Raw genomic sequence first — 26,730 nt, 5'->3', positions numbered from 1 at the left:
CCTAATTCGTAAACCAAAAGACCTCCGACACATCCCAGCCTCTCTCTAAGCAGACCTTCTCCCTGCTTCCCTCTCTCATGATGAGAAGTTCCAAACCCCAGCACAGGACAGAGCCAGTATCAGCTGAAATGTCCGTCTCATTTTGGAAGAGGAGGAGAAGGGGCTCCAGTCTCGCCTGCTTCCCAAGGAGGAGGCAAGAGAAGGGCATGAGAGAGCAGGGACCGGGACTGGCTTTTATACCTGCCCTTCATTGCCGCTGGACCAGAGGCCCTTTGCAGAGGTAACAATTCTCTGACCAGCTCATCTTGAATGCAAACCATCGCAGCTAATGATACGGGCTGTGCTTTGGTTTCCAACACTGCTGCCTTTTCATTTCCAGGTTTGTGCCGTGCCCGTTCCCCAATGAAGGCTTCTCCTGTGCAGTGGGATGAAAGGCCCCAGGATTTCGGGGGCAGGAATGCAGCAGTGCAGGCAGAAGACTCAGCTCAAGAGCTGGAGGGGTCCAGAGCAGAGAAGTGATGTCAGCCTGGGTCACTCTGGTGGGGCTGTTTGAAGTGCCATTCTCAGGAGGAAGCTCCAGCAATCCTCAGCTGCACACCATGGGCTCCCGTGCATGAGGACGTGCCATGTCCTTGTCTTTCCCTCCCTCCTCAGCTCACCCCCATGGTCACTTGTTGCCTCCCCAGGTGTGCATTGTACTCCTAGGTTTTGACCCCATCCTGTCTAACACTGCCCGCAGGAAACAATTCTGGCCTGTTTTGACTCATCCCCTCTATGTGCAGTCTGTGAGCACACAAACAATGCCATGGGCATGCCTGGGACCTTGTCCTTCCCCAGAGTGCTCCAGCCCTGCCTCGGTTGTCCCCAGGGTTCCTTGGCAGAGGCCACGGTTGGATGTGTTCCTCTGTGTGTTCTTGTCTTGTGTGCTTCTGTGTGCAGCTGGGATTGTGTGAATGCACATGGGAGCACAAACTTGTGCATGACTCTACACCGATGTGCATGAGCGTGTGTGTGTCCTTGTGTGCCCTCATCACGAGGGAATGTGCTGCTCATACTGAGGACCCTCTCCACTGCTCTCTCCATGAGCACCACAGAGCAGCAGGTTCCCAGGGTCAGGAGGAGCCTGAGTGCAGCTGAAAGGTGATGGCACCAGCCTGCTAGAGATCTGTCCAGGGAGAGGCCCTGAAATGCAGCTCCTGCCTCCTGAGCCCTCCTTTTCCTGCCCCTGAAGAGCTCACACTCCGCTGCTGTGTAACAATATTGAGAGTGCCCCAGCATGTCTGGCAGTCCCTCCTCTTGCCTCTCCAGACCAGGACACAGCTGCTCTCTCCATCGATAGAGAGTTCAGAAGGATGGGCTTTGCTTTATGGGCAAGAAGAAAGGCAGGGGAATCCCGCTGACCATGTGCTGGCCATCCCTGAGCGGATCTGCTTCCAACACAGTGTTGGGGTGGGACACACACCTGCCTCGTGTCCAAGCCAATGCCAAATGTTCTTGTGTAGATCATCAGCCTGGTGCTGTGTCAGGCAGAGGTGAGACCCTGGATCAAGCAGGTACTGAATGAAAGGACCACGGAGCTTGATATCGCTGTGCTCTGAGTGGAAGGACAGAGCCTGTGGCTTGCACGGGGAAAGCCAACAAAATGATGACTGCTTTGGTCTTCCGCCTACAAGGACCTTCATGCCCTGCCTTGGAATCTCGGTCTGAGTGCCCAGCAACTGCCCCTGGGAGGGAAGGGGCATTGGATTCGAGACCACATCTCCCAAAGCCTGCTGCTCTTCCACAGGGGTGTCCAGAAGAGACCTTCTTTCCAACAAGGGCTGTGCACATTGTGGAAAGTTCTTTAGCACATCTCCCCTCCTGAAGGTCTGTCTGCCTGGGCTCAGGTCCAGCTTGGAGACAGTGCAGTCGAGGGCTTCCCCCCTTCCCTTTAGTGACCCCGGTGAGATCACTGCCAGGGAGTTCTGCTGGGAGATCTCAGCCAGGGCTGTTTCCCCTCTCCATGGAGCTGCTGCTGAGCTGAGGCTCTAGTGTACCTGAGGGCCAACCTCATTGCTTTCTCAGGAGGTAATGGGCACTGTGGAGAAGGGAAGGGCAGCAGATCTGTATACCCAGATTTCAGAAGGACGTTTGACACCCTCTTCCGCACTTTCTTTAGAAAAAAACTGGCGATGAATGGGTTCATAAAGAGCCTGATAAGGTGGGTGGAAAATTGGTTGGACTACCAGGCTCCAAGAGTTGTGACCATGAAGAAATGGGCTAACTGGAACATGATGAAGGTCAAAAAGGGCAAGGGCAAGGCTTTGCATCTGATGGCGGAACCAGCCCATGCAGTCACACATGTTGGGGAGTCACTGCCTAGGAAGCAGATCCACAGAAAAGGATGTGTGGTTTTAGGACACCCAGCTGAACATGAGACCACAGCGAGCCCTTGCAGAGGTGTTCAAGGCTGGACTGATTGTGACCTTGAGCAACCTGATCTAATGGGATCTGTTCTGAGCAGGGCGGTGATCTAGATGACCTGCGGAGGTCCCTTCTCCCCTACATTCTGACTCTGTGAGTCCCCACCATCCCTGCCCTCCCTGACCCCTGCATGCCCATGGGCACATTTGTCCTCACACCCTCTTTGCCTAAACAGAACTTTCAGGCATTACGCTATGTTCAGTTTTGGGCCCCTCACTACAAGAAGGACATTGAGGTGCTGGAGCGTGTCCAGGGAAGGGCAACGAAGCTGGTGAAGGGCCTGGAGCACAAGTCTTATGAGGAACGGCTGAGGGAACTGGGACTGTTTAGCCTGGAGAAGAGGAGGCTGAGGGGAGACCTCATCGCGCTCTACAACTACCTGAAAGGAGGTTGTAGTGAGGTGGGTGTTGGTCTCTTCTCCCAAGTAACTAGCGATAGGACGAGAGGAAATGGCCTCAAGTTGCGCCAAGGGAGGTTTAGGCTGGACATTAGGAAAAATTTCTTTACTGAAAGAGTGGTCAGGCCTTGGAACAGGCTGCCCAGGGAAGCGGTTGAGTCACCATCCCTGGAAGTATTTAAAAGACGTGTAGATGAGGCGCTTAGGGACATGGTTTAGTGGGCATGGTGGGGTTGGGTTGACGGTTGGACTCGATGATCTTAGAGGTCTTTTCCAACCTTAATGATTCTATGCTCTGACTACCGAGAGGCAGCTGAAGGGAGGCTCTCAGCCTCCTCACTGCCATCCACAGGAAATCAGTGGCTGCTGTTTCCAGACCCTGAGCTTGAGACAGCTCTGGGAAGCTGCTCCATCTCCTGGGTTAAGGCCCTGCAGCTGTCCCAGGCGGCACCTGGCAAGTGCATCCTTATTCTTGCTGAGGTGTCCTTGCTGTAGCACGGGGAGACAATGATCTGCCCATGCAGAGCCACTGAGCACGCTTAGCCCGGGTGAGACCCTGAGCGGCCAAGGCAGAGCAGTGGAATATGACAGTGCCAGGGTGCAGGGCTGGCAGGATTGGCCGTGGTGCTCCTGGGTGCATGGGGCTGGCTCTGGGCTGCTTTGGGGGTCAAGGGAGACCTATTTAATCTGGGGAGGGACTCTGGGTTGCTTGGCACAGCTAAGCCCATTGCAGTGGCAGGTACCTCTTGTCACAGAGATCTGAGCTGCCACCTCCCCATGCACAACCTTGGACACTCCTGCAGCTCTTGTGGAGTTCAAGGGGCCATCCAAGGGAGGGACCTGACAACTCTGCCCCTGGCTGGGGCACAGGGCTAGCCAAGCTCTGGCCTTGGTGTTCATGGAGGTGCACCAGGTAGCCTGGAAATCTCTGCTCTGAGGAGCTCTGGACACTGCCCCACCTTGGCCGTGGGCCCAGACCTGAGATGCTAAACACTGAACGGCAGCCCTATCCCTCCTTCCACAGATTCCTTGTGTGATCCCTACTCCTTTCCCCATGTATTTCTGAATGGATAGAGTGAACATTAACTTTGGCTCCATCCACCTCCCGTGACATCCAAACTGTGCTAAAGGCCAGTTGATGGGGGCACCAGCCTCAAGGAGAGGGTGGTGATCTTCCTTCACATGGGGTTCCTCTCTATGACTCATTTCACCCCCATCCTCACCTTCTATGTGTGCATCATCTCACCCATCCTGAGGGTCCTCTCTACCTTAGGCAAGTGTCATACCTTCTCCACCTGCACCGCCTACCTCAATGTAGAGGCCAGCTATTATGTGCCCAAGGTCTCAGGTACCTGAGGACAGGATCCCAGAACCCCGTGCACAGCAGGGCTCCTGACTTCTGCACCACAAAGATGCCCCCCTTGAATGCCCTCATGTTCACCCTGAGGACTCAGGAGATGAAAGCTGACCTCACCAGGTTGTCTGGTGGGAGGGGGCTGGGCCAGAGTCAGTAGCTATTTCCCCTCTCCATGAGACAGCTGTGGACTGAGGAAGAGGAGGGAGGATCGTGGGCTTGTGAGTCATGATGCCAGCTGGGGAGAGAAGCTGCCTGAGAAAATGCTGGAAAGGAGGGCTGCGTTTCTTCTTGTGTTTGAGAGGGAGGAAGGATCCATCTGACTCCAGAAAGGTGCTGTTTCTCTCCCAGATCCCATCTCTCCCAGCAGCACTGATGTCTCCTCTTACACGTTCAGCTTCTCCCCTTTACTTGTTCTATCTCCCCTGCTCCCACAACCTCCTCCCCTGCTCGCCCTCCTTGCCCCGAGAACTGCCCTTCACACTTGGTTCTTCCTGCTTTTTGCCTGACAGCCGACACCGCCATTGCATCCCCTGGAGACTTTTCTCTTGATGGACGAGAGCATCCAGCAGAACCCCGTGCGTTTTCCTTCCAGATCGACTATTAAATGCCCAATTTTCCAATGAGACATTTCAAGAAACTCAGAGTGCTGTGAAGATAGCACGTACTCAACTTCCAAAACTTCCTGCCATGCCCTGTTGCTGCGCCGTTCTCCCTCCCCTTTGGCTCCTTCCAGAGCACCGGCGTCCCCGTGGCCGAGGTGCCCGTGCTGGGGAGTCCTTGCTGGAGGAGGGGAGAGCCCATTCCCCGGGAGAGCAACTTGTGCCCCTGCAGGGCCACCGAGCCCTCTCAGCCCGGGCGAGACCCCGAGCGGCGCCGGCGCAGGGCTCAGCCCCGGGGCGGAGCTGGCGGCGGCGGAGAGGAGAGGAGGCGGCGGAGAGGAGGCGCCGCGGCCGGAGCAGAGAGCCGGGGCTGGCGGGGGGCAGCGAGGCGCGGGCGGCGGAGCGGCGGGATGCGGCGGTGCCGGGGCGCAGGGCTGGCGGGGCTGGCCGCGGTGCTCCTGGGTGCGCGGGGCTGGCGGTGGTGGATGGGGCTGGGGCTGTGCCCGGGCTGCTCCCCCGGGAGCCCAGCGCCAGCTCTTCCCTCTCCTTCCTCGACGTCTCTTTCCCCCTCCCTGCCTCTCTGCCATCTCTCGTCCCCCTTTCCAAACCCTCCGAGTCCCCTCTTCCTGGTCTCCCTATTTTTCCATCATCTCTGTCGGTACGAGCCTTCTTGCACGTATCCCTGCTTTTCCATGATCCCTCTCCTTCCCCTGTGCATTCCGCAGTTCTTACTGCCCTGAATATAGCCCTTTGTCCTTCACTGTAACAACCCCTCTCCCTGTCTCCTCTTCCTCTCTTCATCCACCCATCTTTTGACCCATCTCTCCAGGCATCTACCATCCCTAACCCCTCTTCCTACTCTGAGACCCCTCTCTCATCTCTCCCTCTGCTTCCTTCATACCTGTAAGCACGTTTGCTTTCCTGCACCATGCCGTTATTCTATACATCCTCTCATCCCCCTGTGCATTCAGCATTTCTCCTTCTTCTGAATTCAGCCCTCCTTCCTTCACTGTAACACACTCAGCTCCCCTGATTCCTCTCCCTCTCGCCACCCATCCATCCATGCACCTCACTTTCATTCTATCTCTGCATGCACCAATTCCAAATTCCCCCCCAGACTTCTCCCCTTGCTCCACACACCCACACCACGATCACTCTCCGTCCCTGTGGATGGGCACACGTCCCCATCCGTTCCAGTCTGGCTCTGTCTCACTGCCGCTCTTCCTGACGGTTTCTCTGGGAAAAGAGCCATCAGAGCTGGGCGATCTTGGGTGATCTTTGGCCTTTCCTTCTCCTTTCTCGGCAGTGGCTGCGGGCAGAGCCCAGGTGCAGCAGGAGCCGTCGGCAGAGACCACCGAGGGCACCGGCATCACCATCAACTGCTCACACCCCAACATACAGATCACCAACTTCATCAGCTGGTACCGTCAGCTCCCGGGCCGAGGCCCCGCGTTCCTGGCGCTCGGCAACAAAGGGTCCAAGGATCTGCAGGAGCCGCCGGGGCGGCTGTCGGTGGCGGCAGACCGCCGGTCCAGCGCCCTGTGGCTCGCCCGGCCCCGGCGCGGGGACGCGGCGGTGTATTACTGCGCCGTGGGAGACACGGGGAGAGGAGCCGGGGCTGCGGCCGCGGCCGGGCACGAACCGCCGCGGGCGGGGCCGGGCGTGTGTGTCGGGGGCGGGGGGACAGCCCCGGGAGGGCCCGCCAGGGGGCGCTGCCGCTCCGCCCGCCGGGGCCGCCCCGCCCCGCCCCGCCCCGCCCCGCCCCGGGGCGGTTCCCCCGCCCCACCGGCCCCGGCCCCGGCCCCGGCCCCGCCGAGCCCCGCAGTCCCCGCGCCCCGCAGCCTCGGTCCTTCCCTGTCCCTGTCTCTGCTCCTTCCCCTGAACACCCCATGTCTTGCACAACCCCAAAATACTTTTTCACTCCACCCGTGAGGAGTCTGATCCCCCTGTGGGCAGAAACACCCCCAGTTTATGCGATGATCTCCTCACCCTTCTGGCAGGCGTCATCCCCAGACAAGGGGTCGGTCACACTACCCTGAGGGTCAGTGAGAAGACTGCGGTAAAGAGGGTTGTGCTGGACGTCCTCCTGCCAACGAGCAGCCGTGTGTCTGTCTCTGGGTGGGACGTTGACAGCAGTGCTGTTCCCAGAGACATTTCCCTTGAAGGGCCTCATCTGTGGTCTGGGGAGAAGGGAGAGAAACCCCTGTGGGCACAGGGCGTCAGACACCTGGATCTAGGTGCCTTTGGTTCTTCCTCCTGTCAGACACTGGTGAGGGACAAGGAGCACGTCGGGGCTGCAAAGGGGCCTGTCTCCGTCTCCGAGAGAGATGGGTGCAGGCCTCTGGCTGGGCACTGGATGGCAGGAGAAGTTCACCATGGACACTCCTCCCTGGCTGGGGGCTGGCTGGGCTGGCTGTGATCTCCGGGAGGAGCAAAAAGCAGGAAAACTGCCTGCAGCCTCCTATTGCCTGCCAGCAGACTGCTTGATCTCTTCCTTCAGGCTCCTACGGGAACTTTCAGGTGCCCCAGGCCCCTTTGGCCATGAGACCTGGAGCTGAGAGGCAGCGCTTCTACACCAGGGTATGTCTGCCTGAGAGGATGCTCCAGCACCTTCTGACTTGGAGGGCTGAGAAAAGCCCAGCTGTGGCCTGACTGCCCAAACATGAATCTCCCACTGCTGAACAACCTCCCCTTGGCCCTTGCAAACCTGGAACACAGTGAGGGTCACAGTTTGGAGTCTTTCCTTGGCCTGAGCTCTTTAATAACTTTAATTAGTCTCCCTGCAGAGCCTCCTCGTGGCAGAGGTGTGGAGTCCCAAGCACGCCTGTCTGCAGCAGCAGGGAGAGAGTTTTGCTTCACCCTCTACTCTGAGGTTTGGTGGGTGCTTTGGGCTGGCAGAGGGAGGAGAAGTGCTGAACTTGCAAGCTTCAGCTCCCGCTTGCTGTGAGTGCCCTGGACGTGCTGTGCATGGGAGAGTGTGACATGGTCCTGATTTTCCTGGCAGCCCTGGTGGGACTGGCATATTTTGGTGAGACACAATGTTCAGGCTGGGGAGTAGCAGGGCAAGAGGTTGTCCTGCCAGTGGTGGGAGGGGAAACTCGAGTTGTGACTCTGCAGGAAACTGGGCGTGATTCCGTAGGGAGAGCAGGGACTGCAGGTGGGAATGGAAAATTATCTGGGAGATGTCAGCTGTAATGGGTATGCAAGGAGGAAGAAGAGTCTGCACGTCCCCTTTGGTGTTCACAAGTACCTTTCTGGTTTTGCACAGGTGTTTAGAGAAAGAGAGAGCTGCTAGGGTAGAGTCCAAGAGCAGAAATGGAAACTTTTCTCCCAGGCATATTTGACAAAATGCTGTCAGCCTGTGTAGGAATGGTCGAAATCTTTAGGGGAAGGCTGAGTCAACGCAAGGAGTGTTGGCCAAAGAAGCCCAAGGAGGGAAAACTGCTGGTGGCTGCATTTCTGGGATGTGCATTTCTGGGATCTAGTTTGTCCCTCTGTGCACACGTCTCTTGTTACGCTAAGTCTGTTTTGGAGAGCAAAGAGCTGGCCCTGGAGAACATCCCTGGTGGAAGCTGAAAAAGCAGCCATGATGGTAGGCCAACATGTTCTAATAAATGGAGTGAATTTCCCTCAGTAGGCTACGACATCAAGTGTTGGCAGTGAGGCCTTCTGAGGTGACAAAGAAAGCTCAGCCTCTGCCCCTGGAGAAAAATGTCTCTGTGAGATACAGGAAGGTGGATGAGAAGTCCCATTCCCACCTGGATGGGTGAAAAAGGTATGGTTTGGTTTGGATCCCACCTGTAGGTAGGATTCAGGTCTGTCCTCATGCTGGGCTGTACACAAAGAGCTGTGAGGTTGGATTCAGGATCTTGCAGGAAATGCAGGACATCTGGGAGGGCAAACAATAAATAAGTTGCAATATGGGGATGCAAACTAACTCATTCCAGAATGACATTTTATGTGACCTGAGTGCTTTTTCACACCCACCTTGCATCTGAAACTGATTGGTCTTTTGGCCAATCTTTCCCTTTTCCTTCATGTTTGTAACATCTTGGGCTTCCTGGAAAGGGAATGCCATGGCTTAGCATTGCTGTAGGTGTTGCAGGGAGACACTTCAAAGACTGAGCTCAACATGGGGTTTCCCCCCAAAGCCTTGACTCCAGAGACCCAGTTTTCTCTAGGGACAGGAGCCCTTCAGTGTCCTGAGGAACTCGCTCACCTGAGCAAGTTCAGCAGAGGCCACTGTCGGGGCATGTGGGAGGTGAGAGCTGCTGGTTCACTAAGGCTGTCAGACCAAGGCCCTTTTCCTTTCCAAGGGAAGAAGAAGTAAAAGGGAAAGTGATAAACAAAGCACACAAGGACACCAATCTCTGAGGAAGTGATAAGGGAGACAAGGAGGGAGACCAGAGCTCTGCAGCCTCTAATTGATGGGCCATTAGGGAACTATCGGTGTGGCTCTGAAGTGGGTCAGGCTGAGCTTTGTAAGTGACAAGAGGTGACAAGAGGAACCTGAGGATTTGGGATGTCTGAGGGGGGTCCTGCAGGACTAGGCAACACTTGTTAAGGCATGCTTAGGGGAAGGGTCAAAGGTGGGGGGGAGAGGGGGGACTGGGGAGGAGCAAGGGGAGGCAATAGAGAGGAGGAAGGATAAAAGGAGGTATCTGCACCTCAGCAGGGGCTGGTCAGTGCCCTTGTTGGGATGAGCCCTGCGCCTGATCACCACAGTCCCCCTGCCTTCTTATTAAACCCTTTCTTAACCATCCTTCTGTGCGACTTCCCATGTGTGAGGGCCAGGAACTGGGGAGACTGGTGTGAAAGAGCGATGTGGGTGCCAGTAACTGGGCAACCAACCAATGGCCATGGGGATTGTAGGCCTGGGTGCCAGCAACTGGATGGCCCAGGGTGTTTGTAGCAAGGTCTAAGTGCCAGCAAGTGGAGAGGAGGTCACTGGTCACAGGACCTGTCGGTCTCTGTGCCAGCAGCTGGAGGGACTGGGGTGTAAGCAAGGTCTGGGTGCCAGCAACTGGAGAAAGAAGAACATGTCACAGGGCTCATACCTCTTGTTGTCACCAAGCGGAGGGACCACATCTCACGTGTCTGTGTGAGAGGTCAAAGGACCAGTGACTGGAGGCACCTCAGTGTGTTTCTCATTTTTCCAGGCTCTTCTCTATGGTGTCCAGTGACAGGACAAGAGGCATTTGGCACAAACTGAAACAGAGGAGGCTCTGTGTGAACACCAAGAAACACTTTTTCACTGTGAGGGTGAGGGAGCGCTGGCACAGGATGCCCGCACAGGTTGTGGCGTGTTGTGGTTTAACCCAGCAGGCAGCCAAACACCACACAGCTGCTCGCTCACTCCCTCCGCGCACAGTGGGATGGGGGAGAAAATAAAAAAAAAAAGTGAAATTCGTGGACTGAGATAAAGACAGTTTAATAGAACAGAAAACAAAGGGATAATAATAATAATAATAATAATAATAATGGTAGAATATACAAAATGAGTGATGCACAATGCAATTGCTCACCACCTGCTGACCGATGCCCAACCAGACCCCAAGCAGCAATATCATATGCAATACCCCGTTGGCCCATTGGGGTAGCTGTCCTGGCTATGCTCCCTCCCAGCTCTTGTGCACCTGGCAGAGCATGCGAAGCTGAAAAGTCCTTCACTCCTGGAAACACTACTTACCAACAACTAAAAACATCCCTGTGTTGTCAACATTCTTCTCATACTAAATCCAAAACACAGCACTAGGAAGAAATTTTCCTCTATCCCAGCCGAAAGCAGCACATGGAGTCTCCATCCTTGGAGGTATTCAAAATCCATCTGCACATGGTCCTTTGCAACCAGCTCTAGGTCACCCTTCCTGAGGTGGGGTTTAGATCCCCTGACCTCCAGAGGTCCCTTCCAAATTTACCAATTCTGTGTTTCTGCAACACAAGGCATGAGGAGGGTCTGAGAGAACTGGCCTTCTTCAGCCTTCAAAAGAGAAGCTTAAGAGAGAGCTTTTTGATCCTTCTAACAGTGGACTGAGGATGAAGGGCCAGATGGAGCCAAACTCTGCCTGAGCACAGAGATAGAGCAAAGGGCAACGGACACGATCTGGAACAGGAGAAATTCCTACCAGAAATTTGGAATTGTGTTTTTTTTAACAATGAGGGTGGAGCATGTGTGTAGATAGATCCCAGTAAGAATGGGACTCTGGCTCCACAGAGAGTTGATTAAAATACCATTAATTGGGGATAACACAAGAAGGTCAAGGGGGATAGCATGCATGACGTTATGCCCTTTCAGATGCTGGGAACCCTGAGTTTTGGAGCATAAGCTGGGGTTGAGCACATAGTGCAAATCCTGCCCATGCTGAGATTCACTGGCATTGTCGTCTTTGAAGTTTTCATGGGATTTTCTTGGAAATAAACCACTCCTGATTTCTACTGTTGAGCAAAAGGACATTTGTATGAAAGCACGGTGCTTCACTCCTAGGTCAAGACAAGGGACGTGTTTGTGGAACGTTGCCCAGTTTGCCAAGTGATATATACAGCTCAGCACAGCCCAGCTCCGTGCCTGCTCAGGTCAGGTTAACTTAACAATAATGAACAGTTTGTTATCTCTGCCACGACTGGGGCACGGGATCACCCTTTCAGCTCTGGGTGCAGGGCTGCCCTATCCCCACCCCTCGCAGTGCAGCACTCCAATGGGTGCCCCATGGGCTCCCTGGGAGTAGGGGGTGACCCCCTGATTCCTCATCCTGTTCCCTGCCGACCCCTCACCCTTTCCCCAGAGTTGGAGTAGGTTCTCCTTGTCATCCTGGGTTGGTGGCATCTAACAGCAGTGCTGGAGCCAGGTTCCTCTCTCGCACTAGAACAGGACACAGCCAGAGACCCTGGGCTGCTGCACAGCAGGGTTCATCTCCTGTCTTGGGGGATTTGGGGCAGGGGCGTTGTTCCCAGGCAGCTGAGGAAAGAAAGGGGAGTCGTGAGAGAAACAGAAGAGACTTCTGTTCCCAGAAGAAATAACAACGTCCCCAGAGAGCTGAGGACCCCAGGGGAAGATGTGAACCCTCAGTGGGGAAGAAAGCCCTGACCTCCCAAATGGCCCGGCAGTGGGTGTGCAGAAGAGCAGGCGATTCTAGCTGGGGAGGTGAGGACTCCACTGCGAGCTGACCGGGAACAGCCCCTTCCCACGACTGTTGCCCCCAGACCCCCAGGGCCCCCGCTGTGGAAATGTGCAGTTGCCGTTGGCTGGGGGAGCCACAGGTGGTGCTGCTGGAGGAGGGAGAAACCCAGAAGGAGCATTTCAGGCACAGCAAGAACAGATCCTTTCTCTTCCCCGCTTCTTCCGTTGCTCCCCCAGCAGAGTCGTTTCCGGCAGCTCTGTTCTCTCGTTTTCTGACTCTCTCTCGCTCAGCAAACAGGCAGGTTGGTCTCGGCATGCCCCTCGGATATCTCGTCCTCGCTGCCTTCCTGGGGCAACGGCTGGGTAAGTCCTGGCTTTTCACCAATGCAGACTTCATCTTCCCCCCAGGAAACCCTCGCCAGCCTTATCAGGACCATGTGGGGAACTACTCCTGAATTACAGGAAAACGCTGGGAAATGTCACCTCACATTTGTGGGTTTGCACCGGTTCTCTTAAGACGCTCTTGCTGTTCAAAAGGGGAGAGGAGAGAGACCTCAGACCCCTTTTCAAGCTTTTCTCTCCCCTTTCAATCCATTTCTCTCTGCCTCTCTCTTCTGATCCACCTGCTGTCACCATAGGAGATCTCAGCTGTCTCTGCACTCCCACATTTATCCCTTTCCAACACAAATTAGCAGATCTTGTCAATGCTGCTGCAGGGAACTTAAATGTGCCTCCTGGCTGGCACATACCTGCTATGGCCTCCAGTTTTCTCCTGGTTGAGAACTCAGCCAGGGCTTCCTATTTCCAAGCTCAGCATTGCGTGTTCTCAGGTTCCTAGGAGCCCTTGGAGACAACAGGGATGGGGAAGGAGGATGAATCTTTTTGCCGTAGCTCCATGGGCCCCTCAACCTGCTGCAGGGCTGCTGGTCCCAGCACACAAAGGTCAGGCATGACAGGCTGTTCCCTGGTCCTCTGGGCAGTAGGAGCAGCAGCAGGGACACAGCACAGCTCTCCTCAGGGTCCATACTGGGCTGAGAGCTCTGAGCTCCTGCCCAGAACCACTCTCCCCTGGCTGTCCCCGGGCCTCAGGATTTTCCTGCAGGGCAAGGGACAGGGAACCTTCTCCACTAGGGCTTTGCATCCACTCCTGGTTTGCTTCCTGGAGCCTTTCCCTGCAGAGCTGCTGAGCCTTGCTTTCTTCCAGGCACCATGGGGCAGACCACCGTCACCCAGCAAGAAGGACAACTCACGGTGAGGCAGAGAGACACCTTCCAAACAACCTGCACATACCAGACCTCTGACTTTCGAGGTTTGCTCTGGTACCAGCAGAGGAAAGGCCAAGCCCCACAGCGTATCTCATACCATGCAGCAGCTGGCCCCAAGCGCAATGGCCGTCTCACCACGCTGCTGAACACCACGGGGAAATACAGCCTCCTGCGGCTGGAGGAAGTCGAGGTCTCTGACAGTGCCTTGTACCTCTGTGCTGTGCAAGACACCCTGGTGCAGGGAGCTTCCTTGGCTGTGCAACAACCCAGGGGAGGGAGGGGATGTGTCTGGGCAAGGCTGAGCTTGGGGGAAGGGGCCCTGAGGTGTCCCCTGGCAGCGCTGCTTCCCCTCTGCACCCAGGGATCTGCAGGGCAAGGTCCTCTTCCAGAAGAGGACAGTGTCAGTGGCTTGAGAGGAAAAAGAAGGTGGTGGAAGTGTCTCGGGTTCCCTCGTTTTCACCATGCGTTATGTGGTTATTCTGCCCAATGGCTTTGGAGAGGTGATGGGCAATGCAGGAGGTTGGGACCACTTGTGCAATGGTTCCTTGCTGCTGCTTTTTGTCTATGATTTCCTCTACTGCACATTGCTTCTTCAGGTATTCCTGTAGGCCTGTCGCGTAGAGTACCTGCTCCGGGATGTGTCCCTGAGAAGTTCAGAGTAAGATGAAAAACATAAATAACATGCCATGTGGCAATCCTTGTCTTGTGGGTCCTTCTCTTGACTGTCACCAGTGTCTTTAGCAGGGGAGGCACCTTCTGATATTGGAATTATGCGCAAGTGCTCCGAGGTAAACTGTCTGAGAAGAGACACACCAAGGCAAGGACGGATGGCCATCGGCTGTGAAGGAACTAAGGCTCTCTTCCTCAGCCTCAAGAGGCAGTGCCTGAAAGAGGACTCGCTGCAGTGTGTCCCACCCTCTAATAACTCTAGGAGTGATGAAGGGTCCCCCTGTGCCCCCACCTATTTCTCCTCCAAAGCAATGGCTTTCTCCATCAGCAGTCAGTGTGCAGATGGAAAGACCACCTAAGGGACACAGGCAGGGTTGCAGCAAATTTTTAATGACTCTAAAGAGGGAAATGAGGTCACGCCAGTGGAGGCCCCCAATGTGGGGAGCAGCAGGAGCAGCCAAGAACCTGGTTCCCTTTTCCTGTGGCTGAGTTCCCACAGGGCATCTGTTGACCTGCCTGGCAAAGGCCCACAGGCTGTCAGATCCCTCCAGGCTGGTTTCTGGGGTCCTCACAGGCTTTGAGGGGAGCACAAGGCAACAAAGAAAAGCGAGAGAAAGGTGAGTGGAAGAGAGGAAAGGTAGACATTGGCCAAGTTTTGAAAAAACCCAGGCTGGGTTGCAGGGCAAGCCAGAGATGGTCAGCATCTCTTAAAACAATGGCACGAAGTTTGATCCTCTCTCCAGCAGCATGTGGCAGGGCTGGCAGGGCTGGCACTTGTCACAGCAGGACATGCCTTGGGGCCCCAAGGTGCACCTGGGAGAGAGGGCAAGGAGGAAGCAAAACATGGGATGTATGAGGAGCAGCCTGTCACCACACCATGAGGGAGCCAAAGAACATGCAGGGCTGGGAGGTGGAGGCTGTGCAGAGATGTACGAGGGCTCCTTGGTCTCATCCTGCCAGGGCCCAAAAAGAGCCACCAGCCCCTATGCAGCTACCGCCTAGCCCCTGAGTCCAGAAGCCACCTCAGTACAGTCCCAGCCTCCTTCCATGTCTAACCTCCTCCCCACTTCCCTCTCTCATACCAAGCAGCCCCGTGATCTGGCATAGAACAACGCTGGCGTCAGCTGAGAGGTCCATTGAGGTGAGACCTCCTTTTCGAGAAAGCGGAGAAGGAGAAGGGACTTCAGACTCACCTGGTTCCCAAGGAGAAGGAGGCAAGAGAAGGGGATGAGAGAGTGAGGAGCTGGGGTGGCTTTTAGCATGGACCTTTAGTGTCCCAGGCTGCCAGAGGCATCCCTTGTAGAGGTGATTACTTTCTGACCAGCTCACCTTGAATGCAAAACATCCCAGCTAATGCTAATGCTTCCCGATCAGAAGGGATGAGATTTACACGTAAAATATCTTCTCCACCTAGAATGGCAGCCAATTCCTGAGCACAAATTCTCGGGGGGGGACCAGTGAAGCAGTCAAGAGCTCTGCACTCACCTGCACCTCTCCTGGGAAGTGCACCTGTACTATCGTCCTTGCTGACCTTCATGTTCTCCTGCATGCTCTGTCTCAAAGCAATTTGATCTCCTCAGAAAGACACCATTTCACTGCCTCCATTTCTGTGCTGGCTGCCCTCAGCTCCAACAGGCTTAGCTCCAATTTCCAGCCTTGATGCATTCAGCAGCTTGGGTGACTTATCCATCCCAATGTCTGCTGGCCATGGACCCTAGACTGGGTGGTGGAGAGGAGACGAAGGTGGAATATCAGCTATGGGCCATCCCAAAGGTTGTTCCCTGCACTAACAAGCCTGCCATTTTGCAGAGCAAATCACCTTCCAGAGCCCCACAGCCTCCCACCACCACCTCAGCGCATTTCCAACCAGAGCAAGAGGAACGCCCTTCCTCAAGAGCTCATGGGGCTGCTGACCCCTCAGGGCCTCCTGCATCTCTGGGCATTTGTGGGCAGAGGCACAAAAAGGCAAGGCCTGATGGTCCCTGGCAGCAGAGCAGCCAGGGATGACTTCCTCAGCTCCAAGGGATGGTGCCCAAAAGAGGAGCCACTGCAGGGGGTCCCAACCTCCCATTCCTCTCCCAATGGAGAAGGGACTCCTTGTGCCCTCATCCCCTTCCACCCCAGAGCAACACCCTTCTCCTTTGGCAGCTTGGGGAGTGTCCGCAGAGGGAAGGACCACGTGGAGGCCAGGCTTGAATGCAGCAGAACTTTAATGAGTCAAAAGAGGGAAACAAAGTCACTCCAAGTGAGATCAGCAGTGCAGGGATCCCCAGAGGCAGCCAAGAGTCTGTGGTCCTTGGCCACGGAGATGTTCCTGCATGATGTCCAACTGCCTGCCCCATAGGGAGGAGCCAGATGGACCCCACCAGGCTGGCCTTGGTGGCACCTTGTAGCCAATGGGATCCAAAGCAAACAAAGAAAAGGGAGAGGAAGGCAAGGTCGGTCAGATATGCTGAAAACAAATCCAGAAGATCGATCCTCTGCCCAGTACCATGTTCTAGTTCCTCAAGGTGTCTCCCTGGGGCTTCCCCAACATCTTTAGCAGGGGAGGCACCTTCTGCCACAGTAGCGGCTGGAAATGCCAGAGAGGTCACAGCACCCAGAGGTGATGGGCACTCCATCACAGCTGAGGATGCTGCCAACAGCAGCAGAGGTGGAGGACCCCACAATGGTGTTCTGTGGGAAGGAGCTGAGGATGGGGCCGGGCAGGGTCACCACCACGGGGGAGGGCTGGATGTTGTCCCCAGGGTTCCTTGGCAGAGGCCACGGTTGGATGTGTTCCTCCGTGTGTTCTTGTCTTGTGTGCTTCTGTGTGCAGCTGGGATTGTGTGAATGCACATGGGAGCACAAACTTGTGCATGACTCTACACCGACGTGCATGAGCGTGTGTGTGTCCTTGTGTGCCCCTCATCACGAGGGAATGTGCTGCTCATACTGAGGACCCTCTCCACTGCTCTCTCCATGAGCACCACAGAGCAGCAGGTTCCCAGGGTCAGGAGGAGCCTGAGTGCAGCTGAAAGGTGATGGCACCAGCCTGCTAGAGATCTGTCCAGGGAGAGGCCCTGAAATGCAGCTCCTGCCTCCTGAGCCCTCCTTTTCCTGGCCCTGCAGACCTCACACTCCGCTGATGATGATTTCAGGCCCCAACAAGAACAGTTTCACTCCGTTTTAGATCCCTTCTTCAGTTCAGTGGAACAATACTGGGAGTGCCCCAGCATGGCTGGCAGTCTCCCCTCTTGCCTCTCCAGGCCAGGACACAGCTGCTCTCTCCAGCGATAGAGAGTTCAGAAGGATGGGCTTTGCTTTATGATCAAGGAGAAAGTCAGGGGAATCCTGCCGACCATGTGCTGGCCATCCCTGAGTGGATCTGCTTCCAACGCAGTGTTGGGGTGGGACACACACCTGCCTCGTGTCCAAGCCAATGCCCAATGTTCTTGTGTAGATCATCGGCCTGGTGCTGTGTCAGGCAGAGGTGAGACCTTGGATCAAGCAGGTACTGAATGAAAGGAACACAGAGCTTGATATCGCAGTGCTCTGAGTGGAAGGACAGAGCCTGTGGCTTGCACGGGGAAAGCCAACAAAATGATGACTGCTTTGGTCTTCCGCCTACAAGGACCTTCATGCCCTGCCTTGGAATCTTGGTCTGAGGGCCCAGCAGCAGCCCCTGGGAGGGAAGGGGCACTGGATTTGAGACCGCACCTCCCAAAGCCTGCTGCTCTCCCACAGGGGTGTCCAGAAGAGACCCTCTTTCCAACAAGGGCTGTGCACATTGTGGAAAGTTCTTTAGCACATCTCCCCTCCTGAAGGTCTGTCTGCCTGGGCTCAGGTCCAGCTTGGAGAAGTGCAGTCGAGGGCTTCCCCCCTTCCCTTGAGTGACCGCGGTGAGATCACTGCCAGGGAGTTCTGCTGGGAGATCTCAGCCAGGGCTGATTCCTCTCTCCATGGAGCTGCTGCTGAGCTGAGGCTCTAGTGTACCTGAGGGCCAACCTCATTGCTTTCTCAGGAGGTAATGGGCACTGTGGAGAAGAGAAGGGCAGGGGATCTGTATTCCCAGAGTTCAGAAGGACCTTTGACACCCTCTCAAGGGTGTCACCCAGGAACAAACTGGTGATGAATGGGTTCATAAAGAGCCTGATAAGGTGGATGGAAAATTGGCTGGACTACCAGGCTCCAAGAGTTGTGACCATGAAGAAATGGGCTGACTGGAACCTCATGAAGGTGCAAAAGATCAACAGCAAGGTTTTGCATCTGATGGCAGAACCAGCCCATGCAGTCATGCAGCTGGGGGCTGGCTGCTAGGAAGCAGATCCACAGAAAAGGATGTGTGATTTTAGGACACCCAGCTGAACATGAGACCACAGTGAGCCCTTGCAGAGGGCCCTTCTCACCTACATTCTGACTCTGTGAGTCCCCACCACCCCTGCCCTCCCGGAACCCTGCACACCCATGGGCACATTTGTCCTCACACCCTCTTTGCCTCAAAAGAATTTTCAGGCATTACGCTATGTTCAGCTTTGGTCCCCTCACTACAAGAAGGACATGGAGGTGCTGGAGCGTGTCCAGGGAAGGGCAACGAAGCTGGTGAAGGGTCTGGAGAACAAGTCTTATGAGGAGCGACTGAGGGAACTGGGACTGTTTAGTCTAGAGGAGGCTGAGGGGAGACCTCATCGCGCTCTACAACTACCTGAAGGGAGGTTGTAGTGAGGTGGGTGTTGGTCTCTTCTCCCAAGTAACTAGCGATAGGACGAGAGGAAATGGCCTCAAGTTGCGCCAAGGGAGGTTTAGGCTGGACATTAGGAAAAATTTCTTTACTGAAAGAGTGGTCAAGCCTTGGAACAGGCTGCCCAGGGAAGTGGTTGAGGCACCATCCCTGGAAGTATTTAAAAGACGTGTAGATAAGGCGCTTAGGGACATGGTGTAGTGGGCATGGTGGTGTTGGGTTGACGATTGGACTCGATGATCTTAGAGGTCTTTTCCAACCTTAATGATTCTATGCTCTGACTACCGAGAGGCAGCTGAAGGGAGGCTCTCAGCCTCCTCACTGCCATCCACAGGAAATCAGTGGCTGCTGTTTCCAGACCCTGAGCTTGAGACAGCTCTGGGAAGCTGCTCCATCTCCTGGGTTAAGGCCCTGCAGCTGTCTCAGGCTGCACCTGGCAAGTGCATCCTTATTCTTGCTGAGGTGTCCTTGCTGTAGCACGGGGAGACAATGATCTGCCCATGCAGAGCCACTGAGCACGCTTAGCCCGGGTGAGACCCTGAGCGGCCAAGGCAGAGCAGTGGAACATGACAGTGCCAGGGTGCAGGGCTGGCAGGATTGGCCGTGGTGCTCCTGGGTGCATGGGGCTGGCTCTGGGCTGCTTTGGGGGTCAAGGGGAGACCTATTTAATCTGGGGAGGGACTCTGGGTTGCTTGGCACAGCTAGGCCCATTGCAGTGGCAGGTACCTCTTGTCACAGAGATCTGAGCTGCCACCTCCCCATGCACAACCTTGGACACTCCTGCAGCTCTTGTGGAGTTCAAGGGGCCATCCAAGGGAGGGACCTGACACCTCTGCCCCTGGCTGGGGCACAGGGCTAGCCAAGCTCTGGCCTTGGTGTTCATGGAGGTGCACCAGGTAGCCTGGAAATCTCTGCTCTGAGGAGCTCTGGACACTGCCCCACCTTGGCCGTGGGCCCAGACCTGAGATGCTAAACACTGAACAGCAGCCCTATCCCTCCTTCCACAGATTCCTTGTGTGATCCCTACTCCTTTCCCCATGTATTTCTGAATGGATAGAGTGAACATTAACTTTGGCTCCATCCACCTCCCGTGACATCCAAACTGTGCTAAAGGCCAGTTGATGGGGGCACCAGCCTCAAGGAGAGGGTGGTGATCTTCCTTCACATGGGGTTCCTCTCTATGACTCATTTCACCCCCATCCTCACCTTCTATGTGTGCATCATCTCACCCGTCCTGAGGGTCCTCTCTGCCTTAGGCAAGTGTCATACCTTCTCCACCTGCACCCCCTACCTCAATGTAGAGGCCAGCTATTATGTGCCCAAGGTCTCAGGTACCTGAGGACAGGATCCCAGAACCCTGTGCACAGCAGGGCTCCTGACTTCTGCACCACAAAGATGCCCCCCTTGAATGCCCTCATGTTCACCCTGAGGACTCAGGAGATGAAAGCTGACCTCACCAGGTTGTCTGGTGGGAGGGGGCTGGGCCAGAGTCAGTAGCTATTTCCCCTCTCCATGAGACAGCTGTGGACTGAGGAAGAGGAGGGAGGATCGTGGGCTTGTGAGTCATGATGCCAGCTGGGGAGAGAAGCTGCCTGAGAAAGTGCTGGAAAGGAGGGCTGCGTTTCTTCTTGTGTTTGAGAGGGAGGAAGGATCCATCTGACTCCAGAAAGGTGCTGTTTCTCTCCCAGATCCCATCTCTCCCAGCAGCACTGATGTCTCCTCTTACACGTTCAGCTTCTCCCCTTTACTTGTTCCACCTCCCCTGCTCCCACAACCTCCTCCCCTGCTCGCCCTCCTTGCCCCGAGAACTGCCCTTCAGCACTTGGTTCTTCCTGCGTTTTTGCCTGACAGCCGACACCGCCATTGCATCCCCTGGAGACTTTTCTCTTGATGGATGAGAGCATCCAGCAGAACCCCGTGCTTTTCCTTCCAGATCGACTTTTAAATGCCCAATTTTCCAATGAGACATTTCGAGAAACTCAGAGTGTTGTCAAGATAGCACGTACTCAACTTCCAAAACTTCCTGCCATGCCCTGTTGCTGCGCCGTTCTCCTTCCCCTTTGGCTCCTTCCAGAGCACCGGCGTCCCCGTGGCCGAGGTGCGGGTGCTGGGGAGTCCTTGCTGGAGGAGGGGAGAGCCCATTTCCCGGGAGAGCAACTTGTGCCCCTGCAGAGCCACCGAGCCCTCTCAGCCCGGGCGAGACCCCGAGCGGCGCCGGCGCAGGGCTCAGCCCCGGGGCGGAGCTGGCGGCGGCGGAGGGGAGAGGAGGCGGCGGAGAGGAGAGGAGGCGGCGGAGAGGAGGCGCCGCGGCCGGAGCAGAGAGCCGGGGCTGGCCGGGGGCAGCGAGGCGCGGGCGACGTAGCGGCGGGATGCGGCGGTGCCGGGGCGCAGGGCTGGCGGGGCTGGCCGCGGTGCTCCTGGGTGCGTGGGGATGGGGCCGGGGCTGTGCCCGGGCTGCTCCCCCGGGAGCCCAGCGCCATCTCTTCCCTCTCCTTCTTCGACGTCTCTTTCCGCCTCCCTGCCTCTCTGCCATCTCTCGTCCCCCTTTCCAAACCCTCCAAGTCCCCTCTTCCTGGTCTCCCTATTTTTCCATCATCTCTGTCGGTACGAGCCTTCTTGCACGTATCCCTGCTTTTCCATGCTCCCTCTCCTTCCCCTGTGCATTCAGCGGTTCTTATTGCCCTGAATATAGCCCTCTGTCCTTCACTGTAACAACCCCTCTCCCTGTCTGCTCTTTATCCATTTATCCACCCATCTTTTGACCTGTCTCTCCAGGCATCTACCATCCCTAAGCCCCCTTCATACTGAGACCCCTCTCTCATCTCTCCCTCTGCTTCCTTCATACCTGTAAGCACGTTTGCTTTCCTGCACCATGCCGTTATTCTATACATCCTCTCATCCCCCTGTGCATTCAGCATTTCTTCTTCTTCTGAATTCAGCCCTCCTTCCTTCACTGTAACACACTCAACTCCCCTGATTCCTCTCCCTATCGCCACCCATCCATCCACGCACCTGACTTTCACTCTATCTCTGCATGCACCAATTCCAAATTCCCCCCCAGACTTCTCCCCTTGCTCTACACACCCACACCAGGATCACTCTCCACCCCTGTGGATGGGCACACGTCCCCATCCGTTCCAGTCTGGCTCTGTCTCACTGCCGCTCTTCCTGATGGTTTCTCTGGGAAAAGATCCATCAGAGCTGGGCGATCTTTGGTGATCTTTGGCCTTTCCTTCTCCTTTCTCGGCAGTGGCTGCGGGCAGAGCCCAGGTGCAGCAGGAGCCGTCGGCAGAGACCACCGAGGGCACCGGCATCGCCATCAACTGCTCACACCCCAACATACAGATCACCGACTACATCTACTGGTACCGTCAGCTCCCGGGCCGAGGCCCCGCGTTCCTGGCGCTCGGTCTCAAAGGGTCCAAGGAGCTGCAGGAGCCGCTGGGGCGGCTGTCGGTGGCGGCAGACCGCCGGTCCAGCGCCCTGTGGCTCGCCCGGCCCCGGCGCGGGGACGCGGCGGTGTATTACTGCGCCGTGGGAGACACGGGGAGAGGAGCCGGGGCTGCGGCCGCGGCCGGGCACGAACCGCCGCGGGCGGGGCCGGGCGTGTGTGTCGGGGGCGGGGGGACAGCCCCGGGAGGGCCCGCCAGGGGGCGCTGCCGCTCCGCCCGCCGGGGCCGCCCCGCCCCGCCCCGCCCCGCCCCGCCCCGGGGCGGTTCCCCCGCCCCACCGGCCCCGGCCCCGGCCCCGGCCCCGCCGAGCCCCGCAGTCCCCGCGCCCCGCAGCCTCGGTCCTTCCCTGTCCCTGTCTCTGCTCCTTCCCCTGAACACCCCATGTCTTGCACAACCCCAAAATACTTTTTCACTCCACCCGTGAGGAGTCTGATCCCCCTGTGGGCAGAAACACCCCCAGTTTATGCGATGATCTCCTCACCCTTCTGGCAGGCGTCATCCCCAGACAAGGGGTCGGTCACACTACCCTGAGGGTCAGTGAGAAGACTGCGGTAAAGAGGGTTGTGCTGGACGTCCTCCTGCCAACGAGCAGCCGTGTGTCTGTCTCTGGGTGGGACGTTGACAGCAGTGCTGTTCCCAGAGACATTTCCCTTGAAGGGCCTCATCTGTGGTCTGGGGAGAAGGGAGAGAAACCCCTGTGGGCACAGGGCGTCAGACACCTGGATCTAGGTGCCTTTGGTTCTTCCTCCTCTCAGACACTGGCGAGGGACAAGGAGCACGTCGGGGCTGCAAAGGGGCCTGTCTCCATCTCCGAGAGAGGTGGGTGCAGGCCCCTGCCTCTGGCTGGGCACTGGATGGCAGGAGAAGTTCACCATGGACACTCCTCCCTGGCTGGGGGCTGGCTGGGCTGGCTGTGATCTCCGGGAGGAGCAAAAAGCAGGAAAACTGCCTGCAGCCTCCAATTGCCTGCCAGCAGACTGCTTGATCTCTTCCTTCAGGCTCCTACGGGAACTTTCAGGTGCCCCAGGCCCCTTTGGCCATGAGACCTGGAGCTGAGAGGCAGCGCTTCTACACCAGGGTATGTCTGCCTGAGAGGATGCTCCAGCACCTTCTGACTTGGAGGGCTGAGAAAAGCCCAGCTGTGGCCTGACTGCCCAAACATGAACCTCCCGCTGCCGAACAACCTCCCCTTGGCCCTTGCAAACCTGGAACACAGTGAGGGTCACAGTTTGGGGTCTTTCCTTGGGCTGAGCACTTCAACAACTCTAATTTCTCACCCTACAGAGCAGAGTGGCAGAGGTGTGGAGTCCCCAGGGCGCCTGACGCAGAAGAATCTCTTCTTCATTCCCTCCCATCAGCTATTGACACACACCTCCAAGATCCCCCATGAGCCTTCTCTTCCCCAGGCTGAACACTGCAGACCTCTCAGCACGTCCTCATAGGAAAGATGCTCCAGTCCCTGCACCATATCGCTGGGCTCGCACCAATATCTTTCTTGTACTGGGGAGCCCAGAACTGGACCCAGCACTCCAGACATGGCTTCACCAGCGCTGAGTAGAGAGGAAGGATCAGGTCCCTTGTCCTGCTGGCAATGCTCTTCCTACTGCAGCCCAGCACGCTGTTGGCCTTCCTTGCCACGGGGGTGCATTGCCACAGCAGACTCAGGAACACCCCCGAGCCCTGAAACTGAGTGGGACAAGCAGTGAGTATTCAGGAGAAGTATCCCAGCTGCTTGTCCAGATCTTACTCTTCCTCAGCATGCCCCAATGACCACTGTTGGAGAAGGGGGCTCTTGGTAGGAGACGTGACTGCTCCTGCGGTTTAACCTCCTAGCCAAAGAAGCCCAAAGAGGGAAAATGTCTTCCTAGCCCTGCATCTGGGGATCAGTGAAAGCCTCAACGTGTGAGCAAGACCCATCAGCCAGGCACTGGGCAAGATTCCCTGTCCAACCTCTTGAGCTGTCCCCCTGCTTTTCAGGTCTCTCCTCCAGCTCTGGGGACTCACCAGTGCTTGGCTGGGGGGAGTGTCCCTGTGTCCCTGAGTCCCTCTGGGTTCTCTGCCCAACAGAAAGATGCTGGTGGCTGCCGTTCTCGGATCCAGTTTGTCCCCCTCTGCACACGTCTCATCCACACGAAGGTGGATGAGAAGCCCCATTCCCACCTGGATGGGGTAAGAATGATGACATTTGGATCCCACCTGGAGGTGGAACTCAGGTCTGTCTTCGTGCTGAGCTGTACACAAAGACCTCTGAGGGTGGATTCAGGATCTTGCAGGAAATGCAGGACATCTGGGAGGGCAAACAATAAATAAGTTGCAATATGGGGGTGCAAACTAACTCCTTCCAGAATGACATTTTATGTGACCTGAGTGCTTTTTCACACCCACCTTACATCTGAAACTGGTTGGACTTTTGGCCAATCTTTCCCTTTTCCTTCATGTTTGTAACATCTCGGGCTTCCTGGAAAGGGAATGCCATGGCTTAGCATTGCTGCAGGTGTTGCAGGGAGACACTTCAAAGACTGAGCTCAACATGGGGTTTCCCCCCAAAGCCTCGACTCAAAAGACCCAGTTTTCTCTAGGGACAGGAGCCCTTCAGTGTCCCGAGGAACTCGCTCACCTGAGCAAGTTCAGCAGAGGCCACTGTCGGGGCATGTGGGAGGTGAGAGCTGCTGGTTCACTAAGGCTGTCAGACCAAGTCCCTTTTCCTTTCCAAGGGACGAAGAAGTAAAAGGGAAAGTGATAAACAAAGCACACAGGGACACCAATCTCTGAGGAAGTGATAAGGGAGCCAAGGAGGGAGACCAGAGCTCTGCAGCCTCTAATTGATGGGCCATTAGGGAACTATCGGTGTGGCTCTGAAGTGGGTCAGGCTGAGCTTTGTAAGTGACAAGAGGTGACAAGAGGAACCTGAGGATTTGGGATGTCTGAGGGGGGTCCTGCAGGACTAGGCAACACTTGTTAAGGCATGCTTAGGGGAAGGGTCAACGGTGGGGGGGAGAGGGGGGACTGGGGAGGAGCAAGGGGAGGCAATAGAGAGGAGGAAGGATAAAAGGAGGTATCTGCACCTCAGCAGGGGCTGGTCAGTGCCCTTGTTGGGATGAGCCCTGCGCCTGATCACCACAGTCCCCCTGCCTTCTTATTAAACCCTTTCTTAACCATCCTTCTGTGCAACTTCCCATGTGTGAGGGCCAGGAACTGGAGAGACTGGTGTGAAAGAGAGATGTGGGTGCCAGTAACTGGACAACCAACCAATGGCCATGGGGATTGTAGGCCTGGGTGCCAGCAACTGGACGGACCAGGGTGTGTGTAGCAAGGTCTAAGTGCCAGCAACTGGAGAAAGAAGAACATGTCACAGGGCTCATACCTCTTGCTGTCACCAACCGGAGGGACCACATCTCACGTGTCTGTGTGAGAGGTCAAAGGACCAGTGACTGGAGGCACCTCAGTGCGTTTCTCATTTTTCCAGGCTCTTCTCTATGGTGTCCAGTGACAGGACAAGAGGCATTTGGCACAAACTGAAACAGAGGAGGCTCTGTGTGAACACCAAGAAACACTTTTTCACTGTGAGGGTGAGGGAGCGCTGGCACAGGATGCCCGCACAGGTTGTGGCGTGTTGTGGTTTAACCCGGCAGGCAGCCAAACACCACACAGCTGCTCGCTCACTCCCTCCCCACACAGTGGGATGGAGGAGAGAATGAGGTTGAGGTAAAGACAGAAAAGGAAGGGGTAAGAATAATAATAATGATAATGATAATGATAATGATAATGATAATGATAATGATAATAATAATAATAATAATAATAATAATAATAATGGTAGAATATACAAAATGAATGATGCAGAATGCAATTGCTCACCACCCACCAACCGATACCCAAGCAGCGATCGCTACTTTCCGGACCACGCCTCCTAGTTCATATACTGAGCATGACGTCATATGGTATGGAATACCCCGTTGGCCAGTTGGGGTAGCTGTCCTGGCTATGCTCCCTCCCAGCTCTTGTGCACCTGGCAGAGCATGGGAAGCTGAAAAGTCCTTCACTCCTGGAAACACTACTTACCAACAACTAAAAACAGCCATGTGTTATCAACATTCTTCTCATACTAAATCCAAAACACAGCACGCGGAAGAAATTTTCCTCTATCCCAGCCGAAAGCAGGACATGGAGTCTCCATCCTTGGAGGTATTCAAAATCCATCTGCACATGGTCCTTTGCAACCCGCTCTAGGTCACCCTTCCTGAGGTGGGGTTTAGATCCCCTGACCTCCAGAGGTCCCTTCCAAATTTACCAATTCTGTGTTTCTGTAACACAAGGCATGAGGAGGGTCTGAGAGAACTGGCCTTCTTCAGCCTTCAAAAGAGAAGCTTAAGAGAGAGCATTTTGATCCTTCTAACAGTGGACTGAGGATGAAGGGCCAGATGGAGCCAAACTCTGCCTGAGCACAGAGATAGAGCAAAGGGCAAAGGACACGATCTGGAACAGGGGAAATTCCTACTAGAAATTTGGAATTGTGGTTTTTTTAACAATGAGGGTGGAGCATGTGTGTAGATAGATCCCAGTAAGAATGGGACTCTGGCTCAACAGAGAGTTGATTAAAATACCATTAATTGGGGATAACACAAGAAGGTCAAGGGGGATAGCATGCATGACGTTATGCCCTTTCAGATGCTGGGAACCCTGAGTTTTGG

At 55.7% G+C, this 26,730-nt stretch overlaps 1 protein-coding gene and 2 gene segments (V, D, J or C); 2 read left to right on the top strand and 1 right to left on the bottom strand.

Annotated features, from left to right (window-relative positions):
• LOC142091660 (feather keratin Cos1-1/Cos1-3/Cos2-1-like) overlaps positions 1–15,102 on the bottom strand; it is a 44,918-nt gene extending 29,816 nt beyond the window's left edge. Inside the window, exon 1 of the mRNA XM_075171055.1 lies at positions 15,061–15,102. The gene's annotated coding sequence lies outside the window, so the exon portion shown is untranslated. The remainder of the gene's footprint in view (positions 1–15,060) is intronic.
• On the top strand, positions 5,227–6,418 carry LOC142091701 (T cell receptor alpha variable 4-like; the record flags this gene model as incomplete). The annotated part of the segment is given in 2 exon segments: positions 5,227–5,278; positions 6,123–6,418. Coding segments are annotated over 2 exon segments (348 nt in total), but the record flags the coding sequence as incomplete, so codon positions are not given.
• Positions 15,103–20,956: 5,854 nt separating the features above from the next.
• On the top strand, positions 20,957–25,012 carry LOC142091642 (T cell receptor alpha variable 26-2-like). The segment is given in 3 exon segments: positions 20,957–21,008; positions 21,838–22,121; positions 24,699–25,012. Coding segments are annotated over 3 exon segments (405 nt in total).
• Positions 25,013–26,730: the final 1,718 nt, after the last annotated feature.

This window comes from Calonectris borealis, chromosome 22 (genome assembly GCF_964195595.1).
Source record: "Calonectris borealis chromosome 22, bCalBor7.hap1.2, whole genome shotgun sequence".
NCBI classification, from domain to species: Eukaryota; Metazoa; Chordata; class Aves; order Procellariiformes; family Procellariidae; genus Calonectris; species Calonectris borealis.
The sequence above is the reverse complement of the archived record's forward strand: the minus strand, read 5'-3'. Positions and strand labels throughout refer to the sequence as shown.